Source organism: Danio aesculapii, chromosome 19 (genome assembly GCF_903798145.1).
Source record: "Danio aesculapii chromosome 19, fDanAes4.1, whole genome shotgun sequence".
NCBI classification, from domain to species: domain Eukaryota; kingdom Metazoa; phylum Chordata; class Actinopteri; order Cypriniformes; family Danionidae; genus Danio; species Danio aesculapii.
In genome coordinates, this window is record NC_079453.1 from 23,276,804 (window position 1) to 23,293,230 (window position 16,427).

The window sequence follows — 16,427 nt, forward strand, 5'->3', positions numbered from 1 at the left end:
AAATATACTTTGAAGTAAAACTTATTTGTAAGTGGTCTTTTATTTCATTAATATCATATTATGTGCAAGTACATTTTTCCCACAATATGCTTAGCAACATCAAAGCTATCACACATTGTGATTGCATGCTTTTTTGTTGTTTTTGTAGTAGTTGTTGTTGTTGTTATTGTTTTAAGAGAATTTTCAACACAATTCCCTCATCCTGCTTCCAGTTATGAATTCAAATCCTCCACCCATTCTTTTGAAAGCCATGCCGTTTCTTTAAATTCCCCGTGTGTCCCTGTCAGGAAGCTGTGATGCTGCAGATAGAGGCTCTACAATGTGTCTAAAGATCAGAGCTCAGCTTTCTGCTTCTTCTCTCTCCAAGTCCATGCGCTCCTTTCTGGATTCCAAACCTCCCAAAGGATGAGATCTGATCAGGTGGAACATTCAAACAATACAGCCATTCAGAGGTTGAACAGGATGGGGTGTAGCCTGCACCTCTCTCCTCTCTCACACACATACACACACACACAGATGGAGATGTGGGTCCTTTGGGAATGATAAATTTGTTTAAACAAGCTCTCGAAATAACAGTCTCACCGTTGGACATTGTGTCCACATGCTGGTCGCTAATCATCTGATGCAAATTGAACGCAAAAATGGCAAGTTGTAAGCTGTAGCTGGTTGGTTGGTTGGTTTACGTGTGTGTTTGAGAGAAGCAACTGAAGGAGTGTGTTTTGTGTTGCAGGTTTCGCTGGTGTTGAATGGAGGTCCTCGCTGGCTGATGGACATCATGTGGGTCAGCGCTGAAGATGGAAAGAGCAACTGTGCTGTTTACAGTAAAGGTGAGATTGCTTTTTTCTTTCTTTGTGGATTTGAATAGAGGTTTGAGAAGACACTGCTTAATGTTTATTGAGCAAAATTCCTCTCACTGTAAAACATATTTTATTGAACTGTCCTGCTTTTAATGACACTAGAAGGTTTATTTTCGAAGTAAACTCACCATAAGAGATATTGAGCAAAGTTTGACCAGGAAAAGTTTTTATTTATTTATATATTTTCATATATTAACATTAAATATCTTATCTACACTAAAAGTATCTGTTAATTAACAGTTTTTATACATTGTGGTTTGGGTTTATTTATGGTTGTGAATTACTTTATGGGACCTTGATCTCTGCTCTGACGACTTTTGATGTTGAAAATTCAACTCTACAGTTTAACATAGTGACTTTTATTGACATATTAGTAGTTTGAAAGAATATAATGTATAAGAAATAATATATAAAGAAATAAGTCAATAAAATAACAGAAAATGTACTGGCAGTTTATTACAAAGTTGTTGTACTATAATATACAACACCAACCCAAACAATATATGACGTCAAGCTATTAAATAAACTTTTAAGATTAGAAGATGCAATTCAAACGAATAATTAAACGGGTGGGGGGGGGGGGGTGAAAATATGAATCACAAAATACGAATAACTGCTAATGTATGGATATTTTTTAGAGTGTAATTAATCTTGTGCTTATTTGTTTGCTGTGTTGCAATAACATGCAAAAACCTCTAAAGTGCCTTCTGAAAACCTCTAAATCTTCTAAGCATTTTCCTCCTATAGGTTCAGGATTTTCACTTTCATGTCAAAGAATAGGCAAAGAATAGGTTTTTCATCCTTTGAGGCTAAGAAAAATGCTCATTTTAGAAGAAGTTTTCAGATGGCACTTAGAGGTGTATTATATTTTAATTAAATTATTATTAATTATATAAAATCTTTAATAATTCAAATTTTTATCCATTTTACTAGAACTTTTTATATAATTTGGAATCTTATAAAACAAATTAACACATTAAAAATACAATAACATATTAAAACATTTTAAGTCTAGGCAATGCTGGCAAAGCACCTGTAAATTTTGAAGTTTGGGCCTTTTTTTGGTTTCTCATGAAGTGTTTTGTCAGTGCAATGAAAAGAAACTAAAATACAATTTCAAGTGTTCCTTTTATCATTCTTTATCAATGTGTGTGTAGATTGCAATAATTTTATAGGAGAAAATGTATTTGAATAAAAAAATGAAAATCTAATTTCTTCGTTCTGTTGAACACAAAACAATACACTCTCAAGAATGTAGCAAAAGAGCAGTATTTACATCCATAGTAGAACAAACAGGTCAATTGCTGACATTCTTCAGGATATCTACTTTTGTGTTCAGCAGAAGAAAGCAACTCAAAGAGATTTGGAATAAATGAAGAATGAGTAAACAACATAATTTTCATTTTTAGGAGAGGTATCCTTTTAAATGCTGTTTCTTCATTTTCTTAATTTCCACTTCAGTGGGATTAACATAAACCAAAGTTTATTAGTGTATTATCAGTTTCAGTCCTTTTGTGTTTTATTCAAATAAATGCATAAGCAGTGAGAAAGTCTTAAGTAATATAAGAAAAAGAAAGTCATAAGAAATAAGACATAAGAAAGTCTTAGTAAACCCAGACTGTACTGTTTGGTGTCACTAACAAAGAGATCATCATATCGGAGAGTCTAAAACATTTTTAAAAACATATATAATAGCTGACTTTAAATCTAACATGAACTAAAATCCACAGGACTTAGAATTTCCATTTCATGGGGTCTTAAACCCCCTATGTCTTGCCTTCATATGTAAAGTGGATCTAAAATAACCATGGTTCTTTTTCCAAGATAAAACGATGACCCCATTTTTAGCTGAAGAAGAAAAAGTGAGCAGTAATAACTTGCCATTCCACGAACAAATACTCAATGTTTAAAGAGCAGAAAGATAACTCTTTGTTGCCAGCGCTCTCTCTCTCCTTGACTAAAACTGATATTTCCGCTAAAGTGCTCCACTTTTTTTATTATCTGCAGGAGCTTAATTGATTAATCTACTTACAGTACATGTGTAAGTTCAACAGAACAATCCCTTCTCCATTCTGACAAAAAAAGAGACTGGAGGATATGAAAGACTTAAAGGCCTTTATCGCACTTATCTGAGAACACAGAGAAATAGAATAATGGTTGAACATCTCCAGCAATGTCAAATTTCATTATCAGTGTATTGAAACAGCAGCGCCCCTGGAGGAGTCGACTCTCCGCCAGCGAGCGGCACAGCGATTGCGTTTAATTAAAAGACAACGCTGATGAACTGAAGGGCTTTCAGTCGAGAACTTATTAAGAGATTGAAAGGGGGGTCGGGATCGATTAGGCCAGACTGCCGGATATCTCACAAACTCTGCAGCTTACTATAGTCAGGCAGATTGCAGAGTTAACTGTGCCAATGCTGGTCACGTCAGAGGTTTTGAAAGGGTGACAGTTTGTAATGTTTGCATATTACACAGCTGTATTCACATGTGCCCTACTGGTTTATTTACACATTATTGGTCTGATTCATAGAACAGTTGTGTCATCAGAGCAAGAACAAAGGCTTTTCTGACATACCGGTCAAAAGTTTGGGGTCAGTAGGATTTTTAAATGATTTGAAATAAGCTTCTCCTGCTCATTAAGGCTGCATTTATTTAATCAAAAATACTGTACAAATGGTAAAATTGTGAAATGTTATAGCACTATAAAATAACTGTTCAAATAGTAGTTTATCATTTAATTTAATAATGTATTCCAGTGATTTTTAATGATGAATTTTCAGCTTCATTACTCTAGTCTTTAGAGTCACATGATTCTTCAGAAATCACTCTAATATTAATTATTATTGTTATTATTATTATTATTAATATTATTATTAATGATGTTAATAGTAATAAAAGCAATAATGATTGGACTAATAATTTCATTTAAAACTACATACAATAAGTAATTAATAAATATTTAATAAATAAGTATATAACAATTATTTTACATTTAATAAATGTAAATAAAAAAACATGAAAAAAAAAAACTGACCCCAAACTTTTGACCGGTAGTGTACATTTCACAGATCCATTCAAATCAGATTCAAAAGAATTTGATTTGATTGCAGTTCCAATTGAGTATCAATTTGTCGGTAAATATATCATTTTATTTTGCAAGCACACCGTAAACTGATTTTAAAAACATTTTAACACAACCAAAAAAGTGGTAAACTGTAGCAGTTTTGTAAGCTTCTAACTAAACTAATCTGATAAATGAATCCCAGGGCCATAGCATAGGAAACAGGTAAACTCTGTGAGTTGGTACATTATAAAATTAAAGCGACAGTTCACACACAAAAATGTTTTTATATCATTACCATTAAACTCAAGGAGTCCTAAACTTTCATCAGTTTCTTACTTCTGTTAAACAGAAAACAAGATATTCTGAAGAATATTGGAAACCAGCAGCCATTGACTTCAATGATAGGAACAAAAAAAAAAAAAAATGAAATTCAGTGCCTGCTGTTTTCCAACCTTTTTTTCAAAATATCTTCCTAAGATAAGAAAGGAACTGAAACTGGTTTGGAACAAGTGGAGGGAGAGTACATTATAACAGAATTTTTATTTTTGTGTGAACTATCCCTTTAAATGTTAAACGTCACGTTATTGTGTGTTTTTCAGAGATAGAAACTTGAGTCTGCCACTTAGATTTGGAAGTCACTAAAATAATGACACAAACTCATTTAAAGCTGACTTGAGACTTGACTTGGACTCGTAACTGAAAACAAAAGTTTTTTGCCATGGCATTCCATTCCCTTCTCTCTTTCTACACGACTGCAGCATGCACATTTTATATTCATTCATAAATAACAGTGGTGTCTGCAAGCAGGAAAAAAAGTTGAGTTTGAGGAATTAAAACGGCACAAATAATAATATTAATAACAACCTGTGTGAACTTGTTTGCTGTTTGTTACAGTACTAAATTCTGATTGGCCTGTCACTGTTATTTGGTTCATAGATTAACATGCGTATAGAGCATTGTGATGTTTTATTTGCCTGTTGTACATAATGCACAACATAATCCATCTAAAGCTGAGGTGTCAAGATCAGTTCCTGAAGGGTTGCATCCCTGCAGAGTTTAGTTCCAATCTTGCTTCAACACACTTACCTGTAGGTTGCAAACAAGTCTAAAGGACTCGATTGGTTTGTTCAGGTGTGTTTAATGAGGGTTAAAGCTAAACTGTGGAGAGATGCAGCTCTCCAGGAACTGTTTGACATCTGTGATCTAAAGGGAAATGTAAGCGAGATGTGTCTTCAACAAGGGGATTGCCATCCCCCTCCTGAATGATGAGTACAGATCCTCTGTCTAAAACTGAACCACTGTTTTCAAGCATACTTGCCCAATGAAAGATCCAAGTTCAGTGACAAACAGAACTATTTGAACTAGTTGATTCCAAACAACTTGAGTCAGGTGGCAAATCCAATGTGCCATTGAAAACCCATACCGGTTGACCACTCATTGGAAAGATTGGGTGAAAGTTTCCCCTTGATGGTCTCTGTAAGAGAGTATGTGTTGTTGAGTGTTGTCTGATATGAAATGTTTTGGCACTTGCAGTCGACACACGGCTCAGCGCGTCTCATGAACTGATGAGTTCCCGCAAAGGGGGCAGTAAAATTCTTAAGCGTGTGTTTTATATGTGCTCTCTATCCTGTCAGAGGGCTTTTGGCTTATCTTGAGTGAATGTCGAGGCTGGAAATGTCAGGCACGGGCAGAAAAAAAAATGAGATTATGAAGCTGCTGGATGTTGTCATGGGGTTGTGATGCGTCATAAATCCTGGTTTGATGGTAGTGGATGTCTGGATCAGGAGGGACACGGCTTAAGGACTGCAGAGACTCTGAGCTCTGCCACTGAACAGGAAAGAGGTTTATTCTGGTCATTAGACGATGTAGACCTCATCTTTTGATTTATCATTCCAACCCTACCGACTTTCGCTCTCTTCCCTTCATATTTCATGCCTGCTGTCTCTCTTTCTCTCTCCCTCTGTCTCATTTCTTGATGGACTGATATCTGACAGGCTTATGGCTGTCTGTGATGGGAAGGAGCTGCTCTCTTAAGGTGAATCTTGGGTCAACTGAGAGAGAAAAAAGTCCTGGCACATCACAGCTAGAGGAAACGGTGGTCGTTGGCTTATCACTTGTAGTTTCCTGTGATAGTACTGGTGGATAGCAGCCAGAAAGTCATGTGGAACATTTGTAATGTTGAGGATTTGAAATTCCTCCATCTAGACAATAATTCCACAATGCAGGTCACACTTTATATTAGGTGTCCTTAACTATGTACTAAAGATAAATATCAGTGTAATTAAATGCTATTCTGGAAAATTTCCACATTTACCGCTAACGAGTTCACGGTATGGTTAGGTTTAAGAGTCTGGGAGTTACTGATGTAAAACTGATTTGTTACAGTGTTATTTAAATGCAAGTTCTTATAATTGGAATTCATGACATAAGGGACATTCTACCAGAAACATACTTATTCACTTATAAAAAACGTGACAGGGTCTGAATTAAGCTTTTCGTCCTAAAAAAAATCATACAAAAACAAGCATAAAATCATTCAATGACAGAACGCATCCTTGATCAATGTCAGCTTCTTCTCCAGCAAATGATGTCACTTTCGAGTCAAAGTCTTAAACGTGTATTGCACGCATTGTATGTTCAGTTTTTTTATAATATTAACTAATCATAGTTTTGGACAGGTCTGACTTTCTAGATTTCACATGTTGACAGATTTGTGACATTTGTGTCATTTGAGGTCTATTTTTGGCATATCATGATGTCATTTTTTGAGAGAACTTCAAATTTAACCAGCATAGGCTTAATTTGAAAATGTAGCCCCATATACATTTCTAAAAATTGCGAATTATGTAGCCAGAGATACATATGGCTGCATTTTGACGTTAAAATGCATGCTATGGGGCGATATGACGCCATTCATTTTTGCGCTTACCAGCTGACCTGTTACCTTCATATGGAGTGCTTTTCTGCTGTTAGCAGTTTGTCCAGTAGCTTGACATGTACGTTGGCTGACTTGAGACACAGAGTGGAGTTGACCGCGACAACATGGTTCGAGTCTGATAAAGAACAGTTCAAGAAAGCAGGTAAGACAAAGACAGAAGCCAAAAAATAAAATAAACCAGTAAATAACAGGGTGAGAATGTGGTAAAATCTGAAAATAATGGTGAAAATCAGGGAGCTTTTCTTTTTCTCGATTGCTTTTTAAAACATTTTGGTTTAGGTGAGGGGATGGGCGGGTCAATTGGTGCTGTTTAAAACACTATTGGTTGGGTTTATAGAAGGGGGAGGGTGGGGGATCAGTCGGTTGGTCAGTAAGTAAATCAGTCGGTCGACAGCGGCCTCTGGTGGATTTTGTGAGAACAGCAGGCATGAATGGCAATCGTGAGAGAAATTTAAGATCTGAAAAAAGCATACACAGCGGCCTCTGGTGGATTCGGGAAAACTAAAACTGCAAAACAAACATACCTCCTGGGATGTATTTTGCTCTCACCTGAAATGTATATAGGGATACGTAATCAGAATGAGCCAGGGTTGAATTTAAATCCTAACTCGGTTAGACATGGCTTTGATTTTCATAAAATGTTTATCTCATTAAAAATATATATATATTTAGTACTTACTTTTACTGTGAACATCTATAGAAACTTATAAATCTTCAAAATGTGTACACTTTCATTTCTATAAATGCTTGCTCAACTGCAATAATCTTAAGCAGTATTTCAAATTATTCACAAGTTTGGCTAGGGCTTTTTCATGTTATTGTTCAAAAAGGTGGTTCACTATTGAAGATTAGTTCACCCAAAAATGAAAAATACCTCATTTACTCCTCCTCCTCCTCCTATGGTTATAAAACTGTATAAGTTTCTTTAGTTTCTAATAAGATTTTGTGAAGAATTCTGGCTACCTACTGTCAATTTGTGTTCAAGAGAAGAAAAGAAACTCAAATAGGTTTTGTACAAGTGACAGGTGGTTAAATGACGACATCATTTTCATTGGGTAAACTTTCCCTTTAAGAGGATTAAGCCCATACAATATAGAGGTATAGTGATATGAACAGAAGAAGAAATAAACAAAAATACTAAAACTGTTATTCACAGAAAATGAGAGGGCTTTTTGTCCTTTATGTGCTTTTTGGAACTCAGCAGATGTGAATTATATTCATTGTGTTTAAAATAGTTGCAGGTTCCATAAGAAGAGTGAAAACACTAAAAAGACTTCCTTTTCTAAAGAAATGCTCATGTAAAAAAAATCCCCCTGAACTCTTCTTTCATGCTATTGTTTTGAAATTCTAAAACAGGAATCCTGTGTCTCCTGGTTCAGGGTTGCAGTGTTATGTCAGAGGAATTTCAGTTTGATTCTCACCGAAGACGAAGTCGACAGAGACAAAGTTTAATTGAGTTTTCCTGAAACCAATCGGGAGTTTTGCTAGAAGGTAGAAAAGCAGAAGCACATAATCCTCTTCCCACTGAGGCGCTCGCTTGAGGGGTATCTCTCCTCCCTTTCTCCCAATCTTTCCCTCCTTCCGTCCCTCCCACCCTCTTTCTCACTCTATCCCATTACCTGGAAAAAAGAAGAGGGTCCCAAGCCACAATACTGAATACCCCAAGATAAAAGTACAAATTTCCTTCCGAGATTTGTTTTAGAGAAGCTGCAGTTCTTTTTTTCAGTGGCAGATGAAAGTGTTGCACCAGTTTGACTCTACAGGGTCATGAACATCCGCTGGAGGATAGTTCACCGAGTGTCATAAAATCTTCCCAGTGTGAGCGGTGTGAAGATTTACTGGGACAAATAACAGAGCGATTTACATAGCATGTCAGTCATCGACTATAATCCCTAGTGTGGTCTCAGTGGTGTCCTGTTGTGTGTGGAACAATTCCTAAGAAAGAGAAGGTGACGGGTGAATGTGAAAGAGTGCAGCTGTTTATTTAACCCAGTCTGACTCATTTTGTAACAAAAATAAATTTATACATTTAATTAAAGATTAAATATTATATTATTAAATTAAGATTACATTGAATATTATTGATAAGATTAAAATATATAACATTTGCCTTTATATTTAATTGACCAACATTTACTCACATTGCTAAGAATTATATTCATGTTTACTTAGTTTAATGTTTTCCTTTACATTTCTGTACACATAAAATGTCTGCATTTATCAATTTTATTAATTGCTTTACATTTTTAATAGTTCTTAAACTATTTTGTTAATGTTTTTGTGCTATTGTTTACTGATTATATTCATCTTTACCTTTACATTTTCATTTTATTTGTTTACCTAATGTTATTTTAGTTTTACATTCAGCAGTTTTGTTATCAATCACTTCACATTTGCCTTTTAGTATAACATTTACAATATTTTTTTTATTATTTTCTTAATGTTTCCTTTGTTTACTTGTTTTATTTAAGTTTTCCTCTGTTTACCTGCATTTATTTTATCAGTGATTATTTATATTTATACTTTATATGCCTTTGTTTTGTTTCTCTTCAAGGTTAAAAATTTTAATTAGCATTTTGTCCAACCTATTTTATTACTATTTACTTTCACTTATGTATTTTATTTATTGATTTATTTTTTTGTTTACCTGTGTTTCAATTTTAAAATGTATTACTTTTGTTTAAAGCAATTTTCATGCACTTTTTTTTATTTTTAGCTAAATATTTAGCAAAATCATTTACATGTTTTTTATCTTTACTTTTTCTGGGTCTCACTTTAAAGTATTTAAAGTTTTCCTTATTCCAGTGTAACTAATTTAACTACTGAGTAACATTAATTAAATACATGAACTTTTTTTAACTTTAATTTGCTTTATTTTGCTATGGAATATGGTATAATTCCTTACACATGTTAGTATTTGCAAAAAGAAAAGCGGAATGCTTAAAATACCAGTTACAACATTTATTGTTAGACACACAAGCACACACCACAAAGACAACAACATTGGAGTACATTTTATAAGAAAATGCTATTTCTAGAAATCTCTCCTTACAATTTCACATTTAATTCAGCATGTTACTTACTGTTTATTTTTTTTCATTCGTTCGTTCAGTTATTTATTTATTTATTTATTTATTTATTTATTTATTTGCTAGCAAGTTATTTTCATGATTTTATCATTATTATTATTATTAACCAAAAGATACACCTAAATGAACTATTGTTTCAAATACCTGTTATGGTGGGTTAGGGTTTATTAAGAAATGTTGCCATACGCATCAAAATAATTAAAAAATTAAAATAATTATTTCAATGATTTCTAGACATACAGTAGAAAGTGTATTAAATGCAAGTAAACTTTAATGTTTACTCTAATGCTTTTTAAAAACACTTTTTCTTTGTTTACTTATTTTATTAAAGTTTTCCTCTGTTTACCTGCATTTATTTTATCAGTGATCATTTATATATACATACATATATGCATATGTTAAACTATTTTGTTTTTCTAGTTTCAAGTTTAAAAACTTTAATTAGCATTTTGTCTAACCTATTTTATTACTATTTACTTTCACGTGTGTTTATTTTTTTTTCGTTTACCTGTGTGTGTGTGTGTGTGTGTGTGTGTGTGTGTGTGTGTGTGTGTGTGTGTGTGTGTGTGTGTGTGTGTGTGTGTGTGTGTGTGTGTGTGTGTGTGTGTGTGTGTGTGTGTGTGTGTGAGCGCATGTGTGTGTGTTTAATTTTTGAAATGTATTACTTTTGTTTAAACCTTTTTTTCAGGCACCTTTTTGAATATATAGCAAAATCATTTACATGTTTTTTTTATCTTTACTTTTTTGGGTCTCACTTTAAAGTATTTTGAGTTGTACTTTTTACAGTGTAACTATTGATATGTGCCTCCCCTCTCTAGGGCCAGGGAAACACACAACAAAGTAACATAAAGGGGAAAAAAATAAAGTAAATTAAGCCAAATTAAAATTAATTAGAGGCTGATTTTGATAATATAAAATAATAAAACTAAATAATAAAAAAACTAACGGGTAGGGCAGCCAACAATCATCACCCATCTCCTGTCCGAGCACTCCAATAATAACTCACACCAAGTACAATGTCCAAAAAAAGTACATTTATTAACAGATTAACAAACACTAAATGACCAAGGGTAATGGTAGGTTTCAAAAATACTCAGGAGGGCATAATGCCAAAACAACAAACAAAATCTCTAACTGATTAGGGAAGCAAATTTCTAAACTCTCAAAATAAAATGAAAAAGACAAACAAAGATCTTACCTTGCTCCCTCTCTACCAGAAACAGGAGAAAAATAAATGTATCAAACAAAAGATGACATCCACCTCCGTACTGCTCCAAAAAGTTGAACCAAAACCAAAAGTAGAAAGTAGAACTAACAGAAGGTCAATTTTTTTACTATATTGTTCACTAACAATAGGGTTTTTAACTATTGAGTAACATTAATTAAATACATGGACTTACTACTAAGGGTTAGGATGTGGGCTAGGTTTAGTGTTAATTACACAATATTATGCACAATTATTTTTCATTCCTATAGTAAGTACTCAGAACATGTAATAAGGACACCTTAAAATAAAGTGTTACCTTTGTTTGTTCAGATATATTTATATTTACTTGTTTTGTGAGCTTCATATGCCTACCTTTCAACTGTCACGCATGCACATGTGCATCTCATTTCAACAGCACATCAACTAGGCAACATATAGCACTGATGCTGCAGCGTGCAGCTATTAAGAAGCTGTCACGAAGCTTAATTACATATTCGACTATGGAAATGAGTTGCTGCCTGTCAGCGAGTCTGTGATTTGAATGCTTCACATGTAACACAGAGACTGTCAAAAAAGACTTCAATCAAAAATGCTAAAATAACCGAGTCGAGCAGCAAGCTACACTTTCCTCCTCCTTTATTAAGATCACCGCAGTATGAAAAACAGTAAGTGAGGGGGAGGAATGATGGGAGAGGGGGGTTCTATCTCAGGCAGAATTGATGTGGTTCTATCCATATTCATATTCAGCAGCAGCTGTTATCGCTTAAAAGGCTTTCTAATTACAACAACAAGACAAAAACTGCTTGGATACGGTCCAGACCCGCTAAATGATAAAATAAGCGCTCATTCACTCTCTCTCTCCCTCTCTCTCTCTCTCTCTTCCTCTCTTAATCTCCACAAAGCACCTTGGAGTCTACTCACCCAAATACATGCCAATGAACAGGGAAAGTGGCATTCGGAGATGCAGGTGTCACGTTTGATAAGAAACTTCTGGATTAAATATGCTGTGGCTAATGAGCAGCCGGGCGAGCCAGTGAGGGTGCGACCATGGGCACGATTGTTCTCCGGCTGATAACATTCTGCGGAAGAAACAGCCAAATTCCATCATTTAATAAACAGCCCCGGCTTCTATCAGAGAGAGAGAGAGAGTGCCTGGATCCTGGTGTTAAGTGGGAGACATTGCTTTTCATTATGGCAATCTCAGGGGGCTTCCATAGGGGTGTGGAGGTGCTGCGACAAACAAATCGTCCCATATTTAAATGCGTTTCGGTTTATGTGTTTCACAGAGGTGTAGCTGGAGTTTGAATCTTAAAGTTGATGTAAAGTTATTGTTTTATTAGTGGTGTCTGTCAAGCATCACTGTTACTGTTGCTTGTAATGATACTAAGGGATCTAAACAAATCTGTAACGGAACACTACACTGTTTGTTTGTTGAAAATAGACTCATGTTAGAGTTAAACAGTTAATTTTTTTCCATTTTTGAATATTTTTGGTATGGAAAAAAGTTCCTTGATTATTTTGTCAGAATGAGCGCATAGTTCCTAGCCATACTGACCTAGAAAAATAGCAACTTTTCATTTTCCATTAGTCTTAGTACACAATGTAACTACAGAAGAGTCATGCTTTAAATAGAAAAATTATCTAAACGCTTTGGTAATTTTTAAGCCAACATAGGCTCATTCTGATAACATAGCCTTATATATATTTCTGAAGATCGCAAATTATGTAGCCAGAGCTACGTATGGCTGCATTTCATTTTTAAAATGAACGCCATGGGGCAGTATGATGCGTTCCCTTTTGCACTTACCAGCTGACCGCTTACCTCCGTATTGACGGCTTTCCCCTCTGTAACCATTTTGTCCAGTTAGCTTACTATGTACGTTGGCAGACTTGAGATGCAGAGAGGACTTGACCACGACGACGGGGTCGTAATGCAGCTCCTGGGATGTATTTTGTTCTCCAAAACAAAATTCGTTAATCAGAATGAGTCTGGGTTGTTTTAAACATGTTGCTAATGTTACTCTGATTCAATGATCTGTGCTAAGCTAAATTCAGCAAAGCTGAATGGATTCAAAATGTTTAACTCTGCATAAAAAATGGCAGATTTCAATGGTAAAAAATTAAAACTGCTACAGTAAAATCCATAACCTAGTTAACAGTATGTTTCCTTAATATATACGGCAAATACCCGTAAATTGACTTTCCCAGAATTCCCTGCATGGCACATCACTTTTTATGCTTTCTGTTGACATTACTATGGGTCTTTTTAGCTGTTTCCCCATCAGTTATTTACAATAGAGATTTATGTTACATCTAATGTTGATAAACAATGTTTATTACATGACTTTAATTTCATGTGTTTTACCATACTGGTGTTTAGTAGCTGTGTGACTGACACGGAGCATCTTCTATATACTGATTCACTTCTCTGCTTGTGGGAAAAGTTGTTTGAGATGAGTATTGGTTCATTATGTAACTTTCTCATCACCAACTGCATATAGCTGTGTTAACTTGTCTGTGTAACAAAAGATGTGTAGATGTTGGAAATTCAAAATACAGACATAATACATCTACAAATGAATGAAATACGGTAGTTTACTGTAAAAATGAGAAATTACTTTTGCAGTTTGTATTGTATTTTTAACGGTAAAATACTGGCATCCACAGCTGTCTTTTTTTCTACCGTAAATTTTTCGGATTTATTTTTTACAGTGTAGGTTATATTTTGTATGTCTATTTTCAAGAAAAAATGTGGAGTGTTGTTTTAAATATTACATTTCCATCTAAAATTCCATTGCAGTCATTAACGACCTCCTCATTGACGTATGAGAAAACTTGGATCATTAAAGCAGTCTCTATGATTTCTGAAAACAAAAAATATTCCCGGGCACATATTTCGCAGTTCCCACAATGTAGCACTGGCCACGCATCTCCAATGAGCTGGGGTTGTTTTGTTTTTAATCACACAGCTTTGCTTCCCTGACAAGATGTGCATGACAATCTCAGCTTTTTGATTGATCTTGCAGCCCTATAGCAGTATTTCCCAACCCTGTTCCTGAAGGCACACCAACAGTCCACATTTTCAACCTCTCCCTAATTAAACACACCTGAATCAACTCGTCAGAACATTAGAAGAGGCTCCAAAACCTGAAGTTAATGGGTCAGATAAGAGAAACACCGAAAATATGTACTGTTAGTGTGCCTCCAGGAACAGGGTTGGGAAACAATGCCCTATAGCATATAGTATGTTCGTCTAATTGTGGCTGCTATTAATCTAGTCAGCATCTTGCAACATGTCAAACTCTTTATCTACCCTAAAGTGAGTCAAAAAAATTGAGTATAGCCAAGCACTATAAGTGATAAATTCACTGAGTGACAGAGTGACAATAACATCCCATCCAACAGCTGTGGAGGTCAAAGGTTGACATCTTCAAGGTCATTTAGGTGCCATATTGCTAAAAAAGGAGAAAAAAAAGCACAAAATGAACGCAGGTCTTGACCTGTCAGTCACAAAGAGCTTAGTTCACCCAGCCAACGAAATCCCCCTTTCTGCCAGCATCCGCTTTAGCCGGACCAGTAGGCTATAGCTGTCAGGAAGACGATTCATTTCTCAGAGCTCATATATATAGAGAGAAATTGGAAAATGGCAGGATAATTTCTTTGGCAGAGCTGTCAAGTTAAACCTGAAAGCCGGGGGTGTGGTGTGGTGTGTTGCGCTGAGGGAAAATAAACACGTACTGCACCGCCTCATGAATATACAAAAAGAGGCGCATAACTTCACACCCCGCTACCCCAGCCAGATGACTGGCCGTGCCTCACAGGAAGGCGCTCAATGCCCCTCTGGTGTGTGTTTGATGTAGCGCGAGGGCCAGTAGATCAATGAGGGTGCAGGTGTGCAGGGCAGATGGTGGAGAGGTGATACCCGGGGCGCTGAGACTCAGCCGGGCCAGGAACACAGAAGCTCCAATGAGGGCCCCCGGGGGAATGGAGCCGTATGACTGATGCACTCTGGGATGTGATTTATGGAACGGAGCAGGGAAAGTGAGATCCCTGCTGTTACACACACTCTGCTGCTGCGCTTGCAGGATTGCAGGCTCTTATGGTGCCATTTTTAGGACTCTTTTTGTGTAGTTCTTTCTGTTTTCTAGGGAGTTTTTAAAAAGTTGAAGCTGAGAGAAATAATGATGGTTGTGGCTTGTTTTCTTAGTCATTGTGCTTTTTTTGCAGAAGAAAGTAGTAAGAAGTTTGTTGTAGTTCTTTTTTTAGTTTATATTGTTCTTGTTATGGGCGTCAAGGTGGCGCAGTAGGCAGCATGATTGCCTCAGAGCAAGAGGGTCGCTGGTTCGAGCCTCGGCTGGGTCAGTTGGCATTTCTGTGTGGAGTTTGCATGTTCTCTCCATGTTCGCGTGGGTTTCCTGCGGGTGCTCTGGTTTCCCCCACTAGTCCAAAGACGTGGTATAGGTGAATTGGGTAAGCTGAATTCCATAGTCCATAGTGTATGTGTGTGAATGAGTGTGTATGGATGTTTCCAAGTGATGGGTTGCAGCTGGAAGGGCATCCGCTGCGTAAAACATATGCTGGATAAATTGGCGGTTCATTCCGCTGTGGCGACCCCAGATTAATAAAGGGACTAAGCCGAAATGAAAATGAACGAATGAATGATTGTTCTTGTTATTTTAAAGATGATTTTAACCCAACATTATGAGGCTTTGTGGCATAAAAAGCATTGTAAAGGCCTGTTTCCTTTCCTGTTTCCTTTAGTTTTGGGGTTGGTAAGATAATTTTTTAAGTAATTGTAAAATAAATGTTAAAGTTTACGTTCAAGAAACATTTCTTATTAATATCAATGTTGAAAGCAATGTTTTCCTGCTTGGTGTATTTTTGTAAACCATAATAATACATAATGCAAGATTGTTTATTCATTCATTCATTTTCTTTTCGGTTTAGTCTCTTTATTAATCAGGGGTCGCCACAGCGGAATGAACCGCCAACTTATCCAGCATATGTTTTACGCAGCGGATGCCCTTCCAGCTGCAACCCAACAATGGGAAACATCCATACACTCTCACATTCACACATACTGTACATACATTATGACTCATTTAGTTTATTCAATTCACCTATACGGCATGTGTTTGGACTGTGGGGGAAACCGGAAAACCTGTAGGAAACCCACGCGAACACGGGGAGAACATGCAAACTCCACACAGAAATGCCAACTGACCCAGCTAGGCTCGAACCAGCAACCTTCTTGCTGTGAGGCAATCCTA

At 35.9% G+C, this 16,427-nt stretch overlaps 1 protein-coding gene across 2 annotated transcripts in view; it reads left to right on the forward strand.

Annotated features, from left to right (window-relative positions):
- Positions 1-16,427, forward strand: part of zfpm2b (zinc finger protein, FOG family member 2b) — a 128,634-nt gene that overhangs the window by 88,606 nt on the left and 23,601 nt on the right. For both annotated transcript variants that reach the window (XM_056480317.1, XM_056480318.1), the window contains exon 5: positions 731-827. In XM_056480317.1, the coding sequence (XP_056336292.1) occupies positions 731-827 (97 nt within the window). The remainder of the gene's footprint in view (positions 1-730; positions 828-16,427) is intronic.